Source organism: Polistes canadensis, unplaced genomic scaffold (assembly GCF_001313835.1).
Source record: "Polistes canadensis isolate GaletaPanama2010 unplaced genomic scaffold, ASM131383v1 scaffold_37, whole genome shotgun sequence".
NCBI classification, from domain to species: Eukaryota; Metazoa; Arthropoda; class Insecta; order Hymenoptera; family Vespidae; genus Polistes; species Polistes canadensis.
Genome location: NW_014569584.1, coordinates 841529 through 857425, shown reverse-complemented (window position 1 = coordinate 857425; position 15897 = coordinate 841529). Strand labels below are relative to the sequence as shown.

The 15897-nt window shown below is 37.4% G+C and overlaps 1 protein-coding gene across 17 annotated transcripts in view; it reads left to right on the top strand.

Moving 5' to 3' along the window:
- The window catches only part of LOC106784523 (calcium/calmodulin-dependent protein kinase type II alpha chain), a 65963-nt gene that overhangs the window by 15913 nt on the left and 34153 nt on the right, over positions 1 to 15897 (top strand). For all 17 annotated transcript variants that reach the window (XM_014744155.1, XM_014744153.1, XM_014744157.1 and 14 more), the window contains exons 2-3: positions 10318 to 10412; positions 15161 to 15220. In XM_014744155.1, coding sequence (XP_014599641.1) covers positions 10318 to 10412; positions 15161 to 15220 — 155 coding nt within the window. The remainder of the gene's footprint in view (positions 1 to 10317; positions 10413 to 15160; positions 15221 to 15897) is intronic.

The window sequence follows — 15897 nt, the reverse complement described above, 5'->3', positions numbered from 1 at the left end:
CGCGAGATCGTGGGGCACGTTAACAACCACAGTGTTGATGATGATAGTAGTCTGTGCGAGGCGAGTCTTGTGCTTAAGAGACAAGAAAAGGATAAAAGGGTGAGAAAAAAAGAGGCTAAAGAAAGGAGAAAAGAGATGGATAAAAAGAAATAGAAAAAGAGAGAGAGAGAGAGAGAGAGAGAGAAGAGGACGTTCGCGCGTGTTACACTGGCTGCAATTCATTCTTTCTACCAGAAGGCAGCCTCCTTTTTGTGACGTGGACGCGGTGGATGAACGCGAAACGCCGGCAAAACTATTGCGATGTTCTGTCTCTCTTTTTTTCTTTTTCTTTCTCTAGCATGTACTACCTAGAAACACACAAAACGCATCTAGTAGCACACTGTGTTGTTGTGTGTTCCCCCTGTATATGCCTCGGCTCGCCGTTCCATTGTTTTTTCCATACTCCGGCGGCAGACAGTTGACACGGAACAATGCAACGCGAACTTTATGTGTCTATCTATGCAACAGCAGCTAGAGAGATAAAAAGAGAGAGAGGGAGAGTTCCTATTTTTTTCCTATTTTTTCCCTATTTTTTCCCTATTTTTTCCCTATTTTTTCCTTACTCTCCCCCGCGTCAGCATCTGTCTTTTGCATTTTTTCCTTTTTTCTCTGGTCAATCGTTCGAAACATTGAATATTAAATAATAACACAGCAATTTTCAAGAACCCGGATTAACAATATCGATCGATAGCCAGGCTTGATAACGCATCGGAAATTTATTTGTTTTCGATGGCGCGGGATAGGGGGCAAGTGGTTCTTTCTTTTTCTACATGGTAGATGGTATGTCCTACGAATTAGAATCGAGTTAGAAAGTCATTTATAAATTATCATTGTTCTCGTAACGAGCACCGAGGGATTCGAAGATAGTCGTCTACTCTAGGGAAATTATCCTGCGAGCATTTCGAGGTCATCGCTTTGATGGGAGATTACACTCGATCTCTACTAATACCGGAGGATAATTCTTTTTATCTCTTTCGAACGACGATAAAAATATCTGCTCGCGTATTTTATCTTTTAGTCTGCTTCGTTTCTACGATCTTTGGGAATAAAATGAAGTATCACATTTCATTTGTATAATAATCATTTACATTCGAAGTCAAGGTTGTCTTCGATTGTATCAAAAAATACAATGAGAAGAAAATCATTTTGTTTCTCCTTCTTTTTCTTCGATTGTGACAAATAGAGAAAAGGGGACGAATATATGTTGCAATATATCATACGGAGCAGATAAATGGTTCCGATAATATAATAGAAGATTAGGAAATATGGCGGAGTGGTTCGTTCGTCAGCATTCGTTAGAAGGAACGTTCGCAACGGACACAACGTGGTGGGAAAAGATCAATAGGCAGTAAGCGGTAAAGCCTCCATCGAGATACCGCGCACGTATGCGCTACTATCTACGAAATAACTCTGAATCTTCGACCCCATACATATGTTTCAATTTACATTTATTTATTGTATATTTCGATCTTTCAATTTAACGAGTTAAACAACAAGCCGTACTTCTTCTCCGAGAAGAAATATCTATGGCACATTTAGTTGGTATAATCAAAAATGTATTACATTAAAAGTAATGCGGATTAGAGACATAGTTTAGTAATAAGAACGTTCTCGGTTAAGAAGAATTGTATCGGTTTCGTCAGGGTTGCACCTGCACCAGGAGCGGGTCGCTATGCAAAGTGCAGGAGCACGTTTTACGACCTACCACGTGACGCGTACTGATCTTACGCTATAGACGGTCATAAAGCCGCGGGTCAGGATTCTGCAGGATATGCGCGCGCATCCTAGCTATTCTCGGCTTTGCCAACTTTCGACAAATTCAATTCTCTTCTCCCCCTAAAAACTTTACCAAATGATCAATGATACTTTCATCGTTACCGAGCTCAATTACGATTAGTACATTTCGCGTCCCACACTGCTTTTATTCTTCCCTCCCCCCTTCGTTCTCCTCTTTCTCTACTTGGACATTTTCTTATCGTACCTGTGCGATACGAAAAGTGTGCAAACGAATAGTCGCCACTGTTGATGTATGAGACTTATTCGTTTATACTTTCAAATGTGCTGAAACATTTGAAATCTTTTTTCCTTGATTTTCTGTTCCTTTTTCTTTTTAAACAAAGAGAACAAACGGGGAAAAATACTCGTCTAAAACTCGAGTAAAATAGATTACGAATAATACGTTTCCCGCGATGCATGATAGAAAATGCGAGCATATATCGTAGATTGTAGTCAGTCACGACTACAGACCTGTCAGAGAGCTTTCAAAGTATGCCTTTTTATTTTCAAACGCGTCTACGTATGTATCGGATATGCATTATGATTTTACATTGGAAATCTACATATACGCATATTTCATTTGTATCATGATAAATAATATAAAGCATTCATTTATCAACACAATACGCGTGGTAAAAATCTAGATGTAAATAAAATGCATCCTAATATTTGAATTTAGGTCCCTAAATACCTCTAACCAATATTAACTATTCGTATTAACTATTCGAACGGAAAGAGAGAGAGAGAGAGATAGGGATAAGCCAGGGGTATCCGTTCTACGTGCATATTAGAGAGAAAGATTATTTAAAATGAAGCAAGTTGCGCTTAGGGGTGTGCCAGCCTCCCTCTGCTTGGTCTTGTTCTCTCGTTCGTTCCGCACGCCCTAGTTACACACCTTGTCGAGCGATCGACTCGATTCAAGGCCGTGCGCAATGCAAACGTCTCTCTACGTCAAGGGATGCATAGATAGATCTATGCTATTCTTCTCCTCTGTTCTCGTCTTTCGTGATACTGATTGTAAAATAAACAAAACAAGGAAGACGAGAGAAAAAGGAATGCTCGGCCCCCACTCGAGTATATACTTGCTCGGTTAGAAGAAGAAGAAGGAGGAGGAGGAGGAGAAGGAGGAGGATGAGGAGAAGAGGAGGAGGAAGAGGAAGAGGAGAAAAAAAACAAGTAAAAAATAGGTTGAGTAGCTCTCCCGTCCTTTTTGCCTTCGGTGAACGCTATAACCGCAAGTGGCTATTCGTGATAGACGCGAAGGTCGTCCAACGAGGATAAAGAATATTCTCTCTCTCTCTCTCTCTCTCTCTCTCTCTCTCTCTTTCTCTCCCTTTCTCTTAGCCGTTGATCGCGCCAACAACATCTATCTATCTTTATCTATCTTTACCCTTTTTTTCTTCTTCTTTTCTTTTCTTTTCTTTTTTTTCCCGTCGTTTTTACTTATTTTACCCCACCCATTCCTCCTCCCCCTCCCGCGGCCCCTTTCTTTTTTCTTCTCTCCTTTTTTCCCGACCCTATTTTATATATTTTTCTTCCCGGCTTGGTGCTTACACAGCAGAAGATCGACAGACGAGATACTCGAGCCCTTAGAAAATTTCTAGGTCGTTGCGACAAATAAAATCGTTACTCATCTATTATATATTCTATTATATATTATATTACGCTTACTTTCGTTTTTTAATTAAACAAAGTGATCAACGTAGTTTGGATAAATTATTAACGAGTCACGTACTATTTTATCTAATACATATTATCTATCTTACGTATTACGAGTTGAAAGTTGGGGTAAATTTACTGAATTTGCATTACGCATTATTTATGTACAATCTATGAGTTTTTATTTTGTTAACGCGTTCATTTACGACTCTCTACTGTTGGAAAAATGTAATCTCTCAAATTTCGAGTAATATATTTTTATCAGCAGGAATCAGTCTTACATATAGATATAGAAAAAATAAATCATTCGAGAAGGAAAGTCGTGAAGAATTTCGAGTTATTTCCTATAGGATTACGCGTATCCAAATTTGTGGTCGGTAATGTATATCTATTACGTGGTGAAACGATTTACTGATGATCGTTCGTTTCGAAGTTCCATGCGTGAAACGAATATTCGATACTGGTGCCTCATCCCACCAACCTTACGATCTTTCGGCTCGTTTAATTCGTACGAGCTGATCGGTTAAGGCAGTCAGTTTAATTAGTTCCTCTTTCACACATACGGGCAATGCAGAGGCGCGCGTGCACACAGGGAAATTTAGAGAGAGACAAGCTATGCAACTCGGTTCTCTATAGGAATAGAGCAAATCGAAATGCCATCGTATCGGTTGCGACGACCGATCAATTTCATCGGGTTTCACCCTGAAATCATTGCACGCGCAAGTATATTCGCGTACGCACAGATACACCGATACGTACTCGTATACGCATCGTTATATTCCAAGAGTAGGAACTATAGAGATAAATAGATAGGTGGATGGATGGATGGATGGATGGATGGATGGATGGATGAGTGTATAGATAGATAGAGACTTTGACGGGTGTACTCTTCTGTCGTGCAATGTAGCCGACTCGAGTCGAGGACACTCTTCTCTCGATTGTCGAACCCCTCTAGTAGGTGTACTACTTCCAAAGAGCGAGACGTTCTCTTCGAGAGAATATCCGTCTGGACAACGGATAGACATCGATTGGCAGAAAACGATTTATAATACTGTATATCAAAGTTACTATGTTACTACTCAATGAATTCCAACCAACTAACCGAAAATCTAGATATTTTCGCATACTTCTTACAATTTCATTCATTCGAAGTTTATCCTTTCAAGCTCCGCCGTCGTTTCAATTTCGTACGGTCATTCGGTACTTTTCAACTTTGTACGAACGTTTCAGGTATATAAGTTAAAACCACTAAATGTGCATCCTTTCCCTCAGCAAGTAGGGGAACTCTGTTAATCGTGTTTATTAGCGTGTCCATTACCTACCCTTGCTTGACTGATTTCACTTGCAAAGTGAATTGTACATTCGGCTGGACTCAACATTTTCATAGATTTCCATAGGTATACGTAGGGAAGTAATTGCTCGGGAGAATTTATTTATTGATCCACGGTTAGGATCGTTCGTGTTATTATACAGCGTCTCACTTTTATTGCAATAATGATTATGTTCATTTGTCTTTTTCTCCTTCTATCCTTTTCGTTAAGTTCAAAGTCTATCAACGTCGATAATATTACAGCGTTCGAATTACCGTCGCGTTAATTATGCGTATCCTAAACGTCTACCAGCCTCGTCTAATTGTAGTAAACTACCCAACGCTGATGCGCACCAAATTCTACCTAAATTCGATGTTTCTCTACCCTACGTAGTGAACGCAATCAAACGCGTTTAAATTCGTTTTTCGAGCAAACACGACCTTCCACATAATCCTGCGTTTCCTACTTAAATGGTTCCTTTGACATTACCCGCAACATCGTGTTCAATTAAAAACGGAACAAAAGTTATTATTTTTTCGTTTTTATTTCTGTTCATTTTAACAAATTCGATCCTGAGAAAAGAAATATTAATGAGAATAAAGGAAATAAAATACATGTACCTAAATACATATAATATAAGATATATTTTCATATATTTTCATATAGGTATATAAAAAAAGCGAATCCAGCCGTGTGTACTCCTAAACGTTCTAGTTTTACATAATTCATAAGATCCAGTGAAAGAGCGAACAGACGCCTCGGGTTTTGCAGGCTTCGACATGGTCTTGCAACGTGTTTTTAGCTCTCACTCTCTCTCTCTCTCTCTCTCTCTCTCTCTCTCTCTCGTCGATTTGTTACCGGAACCAATTATTTGTTTCCGCAAATCCCAGCGAATTTACACGAACGACGCTCATTGTCGAGAAAAATTATTTCTACGAGTTTACTACCATTCCTCCTCTTCCTATACGTAAAATTCTGAGTAGAAAAAATACATGCGTGCAGTACACACGCGGTAGACGTGAAATCTTTAGAAAATTAAACTTCGAGAGAATGTTTACATTTAAAGGGAGCGCTGTATACGATGCAAAATTCACATTAGAATTTGATCGTAATCTTTTTTAAGAATTCGCGATACTTCTGCTGAGACATTATTAAATTCTCGTGGACGATCTATAGATGTAAATGTTTGTTCTCTTTTCCGTGTCGCTTTTTTGTTTCGTCGAGTTTCAAATCATAACAATATTAAAGAAGTTTTAACTTCAAAAATCCTTGTAGAGGAAATATTATTATTAAAAATGTATGACGAAACGAAAAAGCGACACTGGAAATTTTTTTTTACATAGAAAGAAAATATAAATTTAGTAATCAAACGAGAGATAAACTAACGAGAAATAATCTAATAGAGTGCAATCAGATATCGAGAAATAAAAGGTTATGATAAAAAACATGATAATTAATCTTTTGTAAGCATTCAGCGAATACGCTCGGCTACTGCGAATTATGAAAACAATGTTAAATTATTTTCCTTTGTTATAATTGGAAATATATGTATGTAGATAGGTATATATATATATATGCGAGTACATATAGTGAAAACGATGATTCATAGCAAGATAACAAAATGCGGATAGAGATTTTTGTATTCTCAAGTATATATATATATATATATGTATTACACATACGTGGTATATATGAATATGTTACGGTCAATGTACACAATCCGAGCATTGTATAGATTGCCCTGAGCATTCTTTTTTTCCCCACCAAATGCAGGATTGCGTCAGGATATTTTCTTTACATACGCGATATAGACAGAAGTATTACTTCTTCGTAACAGAAAAGTTCTGTGCCTACGTAGAGAAGGGCTGGAAAAGATCCGAGCCTATCGTGACGATTTTTGTCATAATTATGGAAAGATTGCATCAAGATTTTTTCATACTTACACAAAATAAATAGAAGTAATACTTATATATATAATAGAAATGTTGAGGAAAACTGAAAAATTTTATTTGGATTTTTTTGAAGGGCAACGTTAGAGTTTTGTTGGGATGGCGTCAGGATTTTTCAAGGTTTTTTTTAGGGCTTTGTTAGATTAAAACGAGTACTTGGTTCACGGCTGACGAACCGAGCTGTAAGGGTATAGGTAGGGTCGTCATCCCCCTCATTTCCTGGTTTAAAACATACAAACCTTTACTACTACTACCTTTTTTTTTGCCTTTATAACATGGAAATTTTGAAAATTAAATTCTTATAGTCAGGCGGTTGAGATAGCTTGTGCACGTGGGCGTTCACAGTACAGAAAGTAATGATCATTTCATGATTCTACGAACACACGCACGAACATACACATTTCGTTGTTTGTTTCACTTACAATAGCTTTAGATTCCTTCCCCCCCCCCGTGCTCCAAACATTGCCAACTGATGCATATATTCTGGATTGACCAAAACCCTCCGGGCATTCTATACAATGCCCGGATTCTCTGCATTGATCGTAACATATATATATATATATATAGGTTTAAACGATTCTCTCTGGATATTCTCGAGAAACGAACAATTCACAATTCATTGATTTGCGTATAAAGATAGGGATAAAAATAATATCGCCTATTATTATACGCGAAAATGTTAGAACAGTTTGACGGAGTTGGTTGCTTTTGCTTCATCGAGAGAAGTCAATTAAATATAATATTATTGTTCTAGTATTTCATTAGAATAATTTCTTGATTTCACATTTTCACAAAGAGATTTTTCCAAATATTTGAAATATACCATGAAGAAATGAATTCGAAATATCTTATTTAAAATGAATTAAGGCGTACATAATTGTAAAATATGATGAAATTAATAGGGCCGTAAATATGTTATAAGAAAAAGCGTAATAAGACTATAAAACACGTGAAAGCAAGTATGTAGTCGAAAGGGTGGAGATAGAGTCGGTCAGGGGGTGGTTTTGGTGGTTTGCGGCTCTAAAGGGTAGGGATAGGTGGCAGCACGATCTTCGGTAATGATTGGTAGTCATGGAAACGAAGCGGAGCGTGCCTCGCCCTTTTTCCTCTCGGTTCCTTCGAATGGCGCTGTGAATGGCGCCTCCGAATGGCGCCTTCGAATGGCGCCTTCGAATGGCGCCTCCAATGGCGCCTCGTCCTGGCGCCTGCAAAATCTAACATTAAAGTAGCGTTCGCGCCGGTCTACTTCTTTCAACTTCGACTATTATAGTATTTTAACGACGTACTTACTCTCGTCATCGAGTTTCAATCACAATTACCTTTTTCTGATCCTCCATGACAAATTCTTCCCCGTTTCCATGAGATTTTCAAAAGGGACAAAATTAATTGCGCTTTAAAGATATTATGCCCATTTTCTTCTTTTTCTTCGATTTCTATCTAAGCTGCTACTTATTGGGTGGTCAGTATTTTTCAAACATTTCTTTAACAATATTAATAACAAAATACATTTGTATTATACATCGATTATTAACGAACGTCAATATCTAGCCTTGCATTAATATCCCGAAGCAATCCTGCCCCTATTTCAAATACCAATTACTTATTTTACATATATTAATATCTTTTTAGTTTGAAATTGAAGCAATAGGAATAATAATAACGATAAATTATACTCTCTCTCCTAACCTTTCAAGCCCCGAACTCCCCTTTACTATTATTTATTTTCTGTCCACCGCCCAATAATTCCAAGAAAATAAAAATCCGTCGTTTGGAACAAAAAATGTACAATCCTAATGCTTTGTGGGTATTACACTTGATTTCGAAATTCTACAAATCGATGTTAACATTGCGTAAACTATTATCATCCGAATAATATTAACATTTTATTGTGAACTTTGATCAAATAAATGGGTTTGTTTTTAAGGTTACGCGTCGAAACCGTTCTATAAACCGTGAATAATATTTTTTGTTACTTTCGAGCTTTGAAAAATGTATGGAAAGTACCGTATGTATTTTTTATTATCAAAAAAGTTTCCTATCTCTCAGCCAGCAAAGTATTTTTCTCGTCTCGTCTATAAAAAGGTAAATAGAAAAAGAAGAGAGAGCATTAGAATAGTTTTAGATAACATGCGAGAGATGAAAGAATAACGAGTATATACTCGCGACGTTGTTTTTTTTAATTCTCTTTCTCTTCCCGAGATAGATAAACGTAAAAGTGGTCTCTGTTTTTTTCTGCGCGTGATCGCGTTTTACAATTCCAAGGAAAAATGAAAATCGTGTCAGGAATGGTATAGAAGTCGGTTCGAAACTTTGTCAAATTTGTGTAATATTTCATGGCGTCAGGGTGGACATTTTGAGAACCCCTGCGCTGCACTATCGTTGCATTTACGCAATTCTCGAAAATACGGTTACCGTTCTATCCGTGGGTCGAGAAGATGCACAACGAACCCAAAGCTATAGGGTGGTATAAAACGCTCGCTTGCATAGTACTACGTAGAAATGTAGGTGGAAGTAAAGCGTCTTAAAAGCTCCACCGTTACCACGGAAGACCACAAAGGGAATTTCTTCGGTAACGCTTGGAAAGGTATACGAGAATAAGTAAATGTCTAAGGAAAAGGAGAGGAAAAAGACTTTAAATGCATCCACGAAATACTCTTTCAAATATTACGATGCGCAGTCTACGTAAATAGTCTTTTGATTAATAAATAATAGAAAACACCGACGGCAAAGACGTAGGTAAATGCAAATTGTAACGAGCATTATATATATTAATATACCTAGATCTTAATGTTAGTCTCGCTATAATCGCGTTTAAATATTTCACAAGTTCCATCCTTATTTCAACGTTAAATTTACTAATAAGTTTACGTAGAGTTATTTCTATCCTAATTGGTATTCGAGCAAAATTAGATTTTTTACAAATACATTGGTAATAAAACGTGCGAAAGAGCAAATGAAAGGCAAGGGAAATATTCTATTTGTTCTATTGTTGTTTCGAAGGAACGATCCAAATGAAAATTCGTAGGATATTTATTCAAGTGTACTACTACTACTTTTGTAAGAAACGATCGAAACGGGAGAATGCAATCTTTGAAGGAAATTTCTGTCGAAGAATACGCGAGACACCTTATTCCGAAATGTGCTTAAAGAGGATCGTTGAAACTTTGTCAATCGAGCCCACGCTTTTCCATACAGGTGGCTGCATCATCGTACGCTACTTCCAGCATAACCTTTTACACACTCCGTCGAACTTCGACTCGCGAGCTAATCGAGAAAGTTTAGTTTTCGGTTAACTAGAGGCGTTACGTGCATACATAACTCTTACCCACGTATATGTACATTACGCACGTTTCTCTATATTTATGTGTATGGGAAGGATTGAGTAAGCTACGAGTGAAGTTCCTTTCACCTCTCCACAAATAAGAAATTATAATTCGAGTAGAAAATAGGAAATATATTTCAAAGTTCTCACGAGAGAAATGAAAAATGAATGAAATTGTTTAAATTGATGTATCTTTTATCATGATGATTTTCCACGTAATAAGTTTTTCGTATTAATGGAAGTTTACTCATTTGTGTTTCAGAGGCGCCTTTTCCGTGGTACGCCGATGCGTTCAAAAGAGTTCCGGTCTCGAGTTCGCGGCGAAAATCATAAATACGAAGAAACTCTCTGCCAGAGGTAAGTCGACGAATTTTTGTAACATTATTTTTCTATTTCTTCCGAACGACGAGGTCGTATTTATCGCGTCAGCGTTATTTAACACTATGAACCTAACGGCGGTTTACGTATGCTTATTTTTACCGTAACCGGTCTTTAACTAAATATTATATTTTTCTACGAGTACGATGCGGACGATATTATTGATTGTTCGTGACGACAGTAAGCGTCAAAAATGTATCATCTTGGACGAATTGAATTGGACCTTGGGATCGGATTCGTACAACTTTTTTCCTTTTATATATACACCACCTATTTGGTCGGAATAGAAAAAGACAAAGAAAAATGACTCGGCTTAGGTCTTATTCTATAGCAAAGCATATATCGGGGCGCGTGCGACTTGTCTAAAAACAACGAGCGACGCCGTTGTCAAGCTGCCAACATTCCATCGCGAGCAGGCAGCCACGGCGCCAATGGCGTAGGAAAATATAATTGAGAGGCCCCTTTTGAAATTCGATCGGCCCTGAGCGCGTCCAAAAAAGCTCTTTCTCTCTTATTCACTCGATTTTCTTGCTCGTAGTATCGGTAGGCACTACAAGTAGTAATGGCGGGTAAAAGAGTGACGAGGGTCGAAGCCAAACGAGCGTCCTAATCGAATCAATTAAAATACTCTCCGTGTAAAACTTATCCGATATAAGCTGAATCGTGTTACGCTCGATCGAATCAGTGGCCCGGTGCACCTTTATCTTTCTTTATCTTGCGGAAGAAGAAACTCGCAGGTCCATATATTCCTTAAAATGTCGAATAATTGTCTTTTAAACTCGTGTGTTTACTTTTACGCATGACCACGTATCCGATATTTTATTTCCTTCACATTTTGTATTTCTTTCATGTTGACTCATTTTTTATTCGTTTGTTATTATATACTTATGGACGTAGTGAAAATGGCAAAGGGTATATTTCTCGTCGTTTCGAGCGTCGTCCTTGCTCGATATTCCATTTCCAGGTTCGTGCGTGTCGAGTGACCCAGATCTCGAGGGAATCCTAGCGAAAGGAAGACGACGTTCACTCTTTGCCTTTAGCTCGTTATTTGCACGCTTCGAATAAGGGCTAATCTATATGTCTATGCATATACGTATGGAAAATAAGGAAAGGAAGGGCGACAAGGTTGCCCTCTCTCGCACACCCCATCCTACTTTCTTACTCTCCGCGTACGGTGCGATGTAGCATGTAAATAGGAGGAAGAGGACGAGGAGGAACTGACTTTAGAACTCCAAGACCGAAAGGAATTTTCGTGTCGAGGGTCGCGGCCCGAGTGCAAAAGGCAAGAGGACAAGAATCTCCTCCTTGGAGACAAAAGGAGGACGCTAAATGAAAGCGATGATGTTTTAATCCTCCTACGCGTATATATGGCTCGCTAGATGGTTGCTTGCCGACTAACTGACTGCTTAACTTTTCGAGCCTCTCGCATTTTACGTCAGAATAATCCTCTTCGGATTTAAATGGAACCCCTCAAATGAGTAGGTGCATTAATACGAAAGCTAAGGTGTCTATTTACAGGCGACACCTTATGCTTTCAAGTGTTTTCAAAGAACGAACATACACGAATTGTGTTTTTACTTCCGTAGTCGAACAAAAAAACGGTCCAACTTCCTATTGATCAAAAGTTCATCAAAAATACTAAATAAAATAAATATCTTTATCCTTTAAATATTAAGCCCTTTGTGCAACGCGTATCCGTTCAACGTAAAATATCAGCATAATCGAATAAACTCGTAATAATACGCGTCGAGCGTATTAACATATTTTAAAGTTAAATCAATATCTAATACAAAATAATAATTTAATAACAAACGAGTAAACGCAAAATTTCAATATTATTTAACAACGTAAAATTACAATAACTAACTCCTTTATCTATTGAATAATTAATGTATCAATATGGTATGTGTAATATATGATTAAAACGGGTTTACCATTTTGTTGCGAACAGTGCACTCGTTGTCAGTTTCAAACAGTTCCCGTCCGCAAAGGGTTAATGCAATTTGCGAAATCTCTCGAAAGACTTTTCGATATAGTTGTTTCATATTTTTACGACTTTCAAATTCTCTTTGCCATAGAGAGAGAGAGAGAGAGAGAGAGAGAGAGAGAAACGAAAGAGCAGGTAGGTGGGGAGTTTAGAGACAGATGGAAAATGAGAAAGAGTTCTCTTCTCTTTTTTCTTCTCTCTGGGTTCCCTCTCAGCGGGCGTTGAGGATGACTCTTTACACGTTGCACCAGGGAGTTCGGGCCACGGCCTTGCCCCAGTGACCTCTTGACCTAGTCGTTGCAGCCGCCATTCAACCGCAATATGGAGTATGCATTTCAGGAGCGAATACAAGCTAAAAATGAGAAACAACGATAGATACATGTGTACTTGTATCTATAGTATAAGCGTTAAAGTCTATAATTCGGTTCATTTAAAATACATATTTGAAATATTCAAATACCATTCCCCGATGAGATTATTTAGGAAAACTAACTCGACTGAAGCAACTACCTTCTTCGGCAATTAGGCAAACAATTTTCATGCGTGTGCATGTACCTGAAATATTTGAAATATTTTGTCGAATTTTACGATTAGAAATTTAGCATTTACACAGTGGCTCGATATTAAAACTTTAAAGAGTTCGTCATTGAAACCAAGGAAGGTCAAATTAAATATTAATATAAAAGAAAGGGTACGTATAATTAATGCCATTCAAACACTTTCCTGATTCTGTTTTATTAAAGATGTTTTATAAAACATAACTTTTACAAATAATATCCGATTTCGCGCTGAAAGTTTTGTATACGCGATCTCAATAGTTGCAACAATCTTTTCAAGTTTTAATACCGAGCTTTCGATTAATCAGTGACGTCATCATCGTCGACATTATTAAATTGGTCGATTAAGGAAAAAAGTCTCCTGTTCTCGTTCCTCAAGATCCTTGACTTGATAAGAGGAAAAAAGCTTTTCGAGAGGTTCCTTGAGAAAGCTCAGTAAAGCTCAATAATCGTTACCATACCGACTCCCGTGCATCCTGAGGAGTCCTTGCAAACGCCATTGCGGATTAAAAAGAAATAATAATAATAATAAAACAAATAGTCCTTTGATATGCACCTTTCCCATACCTTTTTTAACCAATCGTTCTACTCGACGAGACCCCCGCCCACGATTGACGATGCTTACCATTATAGTTATTATTATTATCGTCAATATCGATCGTTATTGCTATTACTATTATTATTATTATTATTATTATTATTATTATTATTATTATTATTATTATTATTATTCTTACTCCGCAATTGCAAAAGAAGTTTTTTCAAAGGAATTTATTATTAAACCGGAACGATCGTAGACAATTATCTTTCCTTTTAATTAAGAAACATTTTGATTGTAATTCGTCGAGAACTCAAAACAAATTAGCTTTTCCGTGCGAATATTACGTACTACTTACAAACGACAGGTGTTTGAAATTAGAAACGCTTCGGGATTTTCTACGTCGCTTTTTTTCTTCTTTTCTTTTTCTCTTTCCCCTTTTTCCCCAGGGTCGTTCAGTTTTAAAGTCGTCTCGGTGTTTTTCGAAGCACGTCGCTCGAGGGTGTACCCACCAACGAATGTAAGAAAAAAGGGAAAACAACAAATATGGAAAATGTAGAAACGCGCTCTTCGCTCACGAGATTCCTCCGTTTTTTCTTTTTTACTGCAAACCTGGTTATTTGTAAATAACAGTGGCGTTGTTGAGCAAAACGAATTAGTTGTCGAGAAAAAATGATGTATTTGGCATCCTAAATGTTCCTCTCGGTTTTATTCATTATTAACCCATAAGTTGATATTAAAATTGAATCCTAAGGAAAATGCACGGCCCGGTGGCCGATCGTCGTTCGAATTTGTCAAATTAGTATAGCTTATTTCAATCTCAAAGGAGCGGTTTAACAACAACGACATATAAACAGAAGAAGAGGAACAAAAAATGGAAATCGTCAGGGTACTTAACGGGCTGCTGTGAATGCAATTTTATCGTTAGACCTGAGTAAATTAAAGAAAGAAACAAAAATTCGTCAAGGGAAATCTCGATGGGTAAATTCGATTTGAACTTTAATGACGTATCCAGGATCAGCTGTCGTAACAAGGAAACTTTACTTGTGCTCGAACATATTGGAAATCCAATCCCCTGGATACCCGTAGTCCTAACGAACTTACAAACGATCGGCTATACGGATTTTCTATCGTTGCTATTAACGCCTCTCCATTTACTCTTCCCTTCACACCCCCTTTCCTCTTTCTCTACTCCGATAAACTCGTTAAAAGCTTTTTAAATACGAACTTAACTTCTCCTACGGGGAAGGAAGGAAGGAAGGAAGGAAGGAAGGAAGGTTGGAAGGTAGGAAGGAAGATGACGAATCATTACGAATCGTGGATTAAAAGTCCAAGATGTTTCTCTCGAGTCGAAGAACCTAATCGAAATTTCCAAGAGGACGAATCAGGAACTTAAGGATTTCACTCGAGATGAGATGAGATGAGATACCAGAGAATTCTACCCGACGTGGCATAATAAGATTCAACCCTCCTTTACCTAACCCCACTCATTCTACCGTTACTACTTCCTCACCTACCTTAGATTGTTGCCTCGTTTCTCAAATAATTGCTTCCAGCTACGAACTTGTCCCTGCTTCCCATCCTCTTTATCTTTATAATTCACAGCCGGTACTTTGAAATATATTTTTCTCTTATGTTGTTACAGATTTCCAGAAACTTGAACGCGAGGCACGAATATGTAGGAAATTGCAGCATCCAAATATCGGTAAGTCATACAAAATATTTTATAATACAATTACTTTTTGCTCCAGGGAATAAAAAAATAATATTGTCTAGGAGTAGTACCGACAATTAATAGATCGGTTTATAGAAGAAGTTTTTATAATAGTTTAGAGAGCATAAAATCGAGACGCAAAGTCAAGTTTAGTTTTGAAAGTAAGTAAGTAAGTAAGTAAGCACGTTTTATCTATAAGTTAGGGATTTATTCAAGCATAGGAAACTCGTTGGGTTTTCCACCCAATCTAATCCTAAACTAACTCTTTCGATATTGTCTATAGATTGCATACTTTGCAGTTTATCATCTGAAATGCATTAGTTCCTATAGCGTATGTATGCCTATATATATATATACTTATAGCAAGTAGGTAGAACCAAATAGGAAAAATAATTTGATCGAAGTTTGAAACTCTCCGTTGGAAAAGTTTTTACCTTCGATCCATAGAATTCGATGAAAGATTTGTTAAAGTTTCCCTAAAGAAATAAAAGTTAGGATTAATTAAAATTGAACGGGACAGTGATCGAACGTCTGTCGAGTTTTGGAGATTAAATAACAGGTCTCCATGTTTCGAGTATCGAACAATTAACAAAAGTTAAGCAAACGTTAAGGCTAATTAGCAAAGTGCTAAGTCAAGGTATAGGTGTATGTATCGCAAGTATCTGATC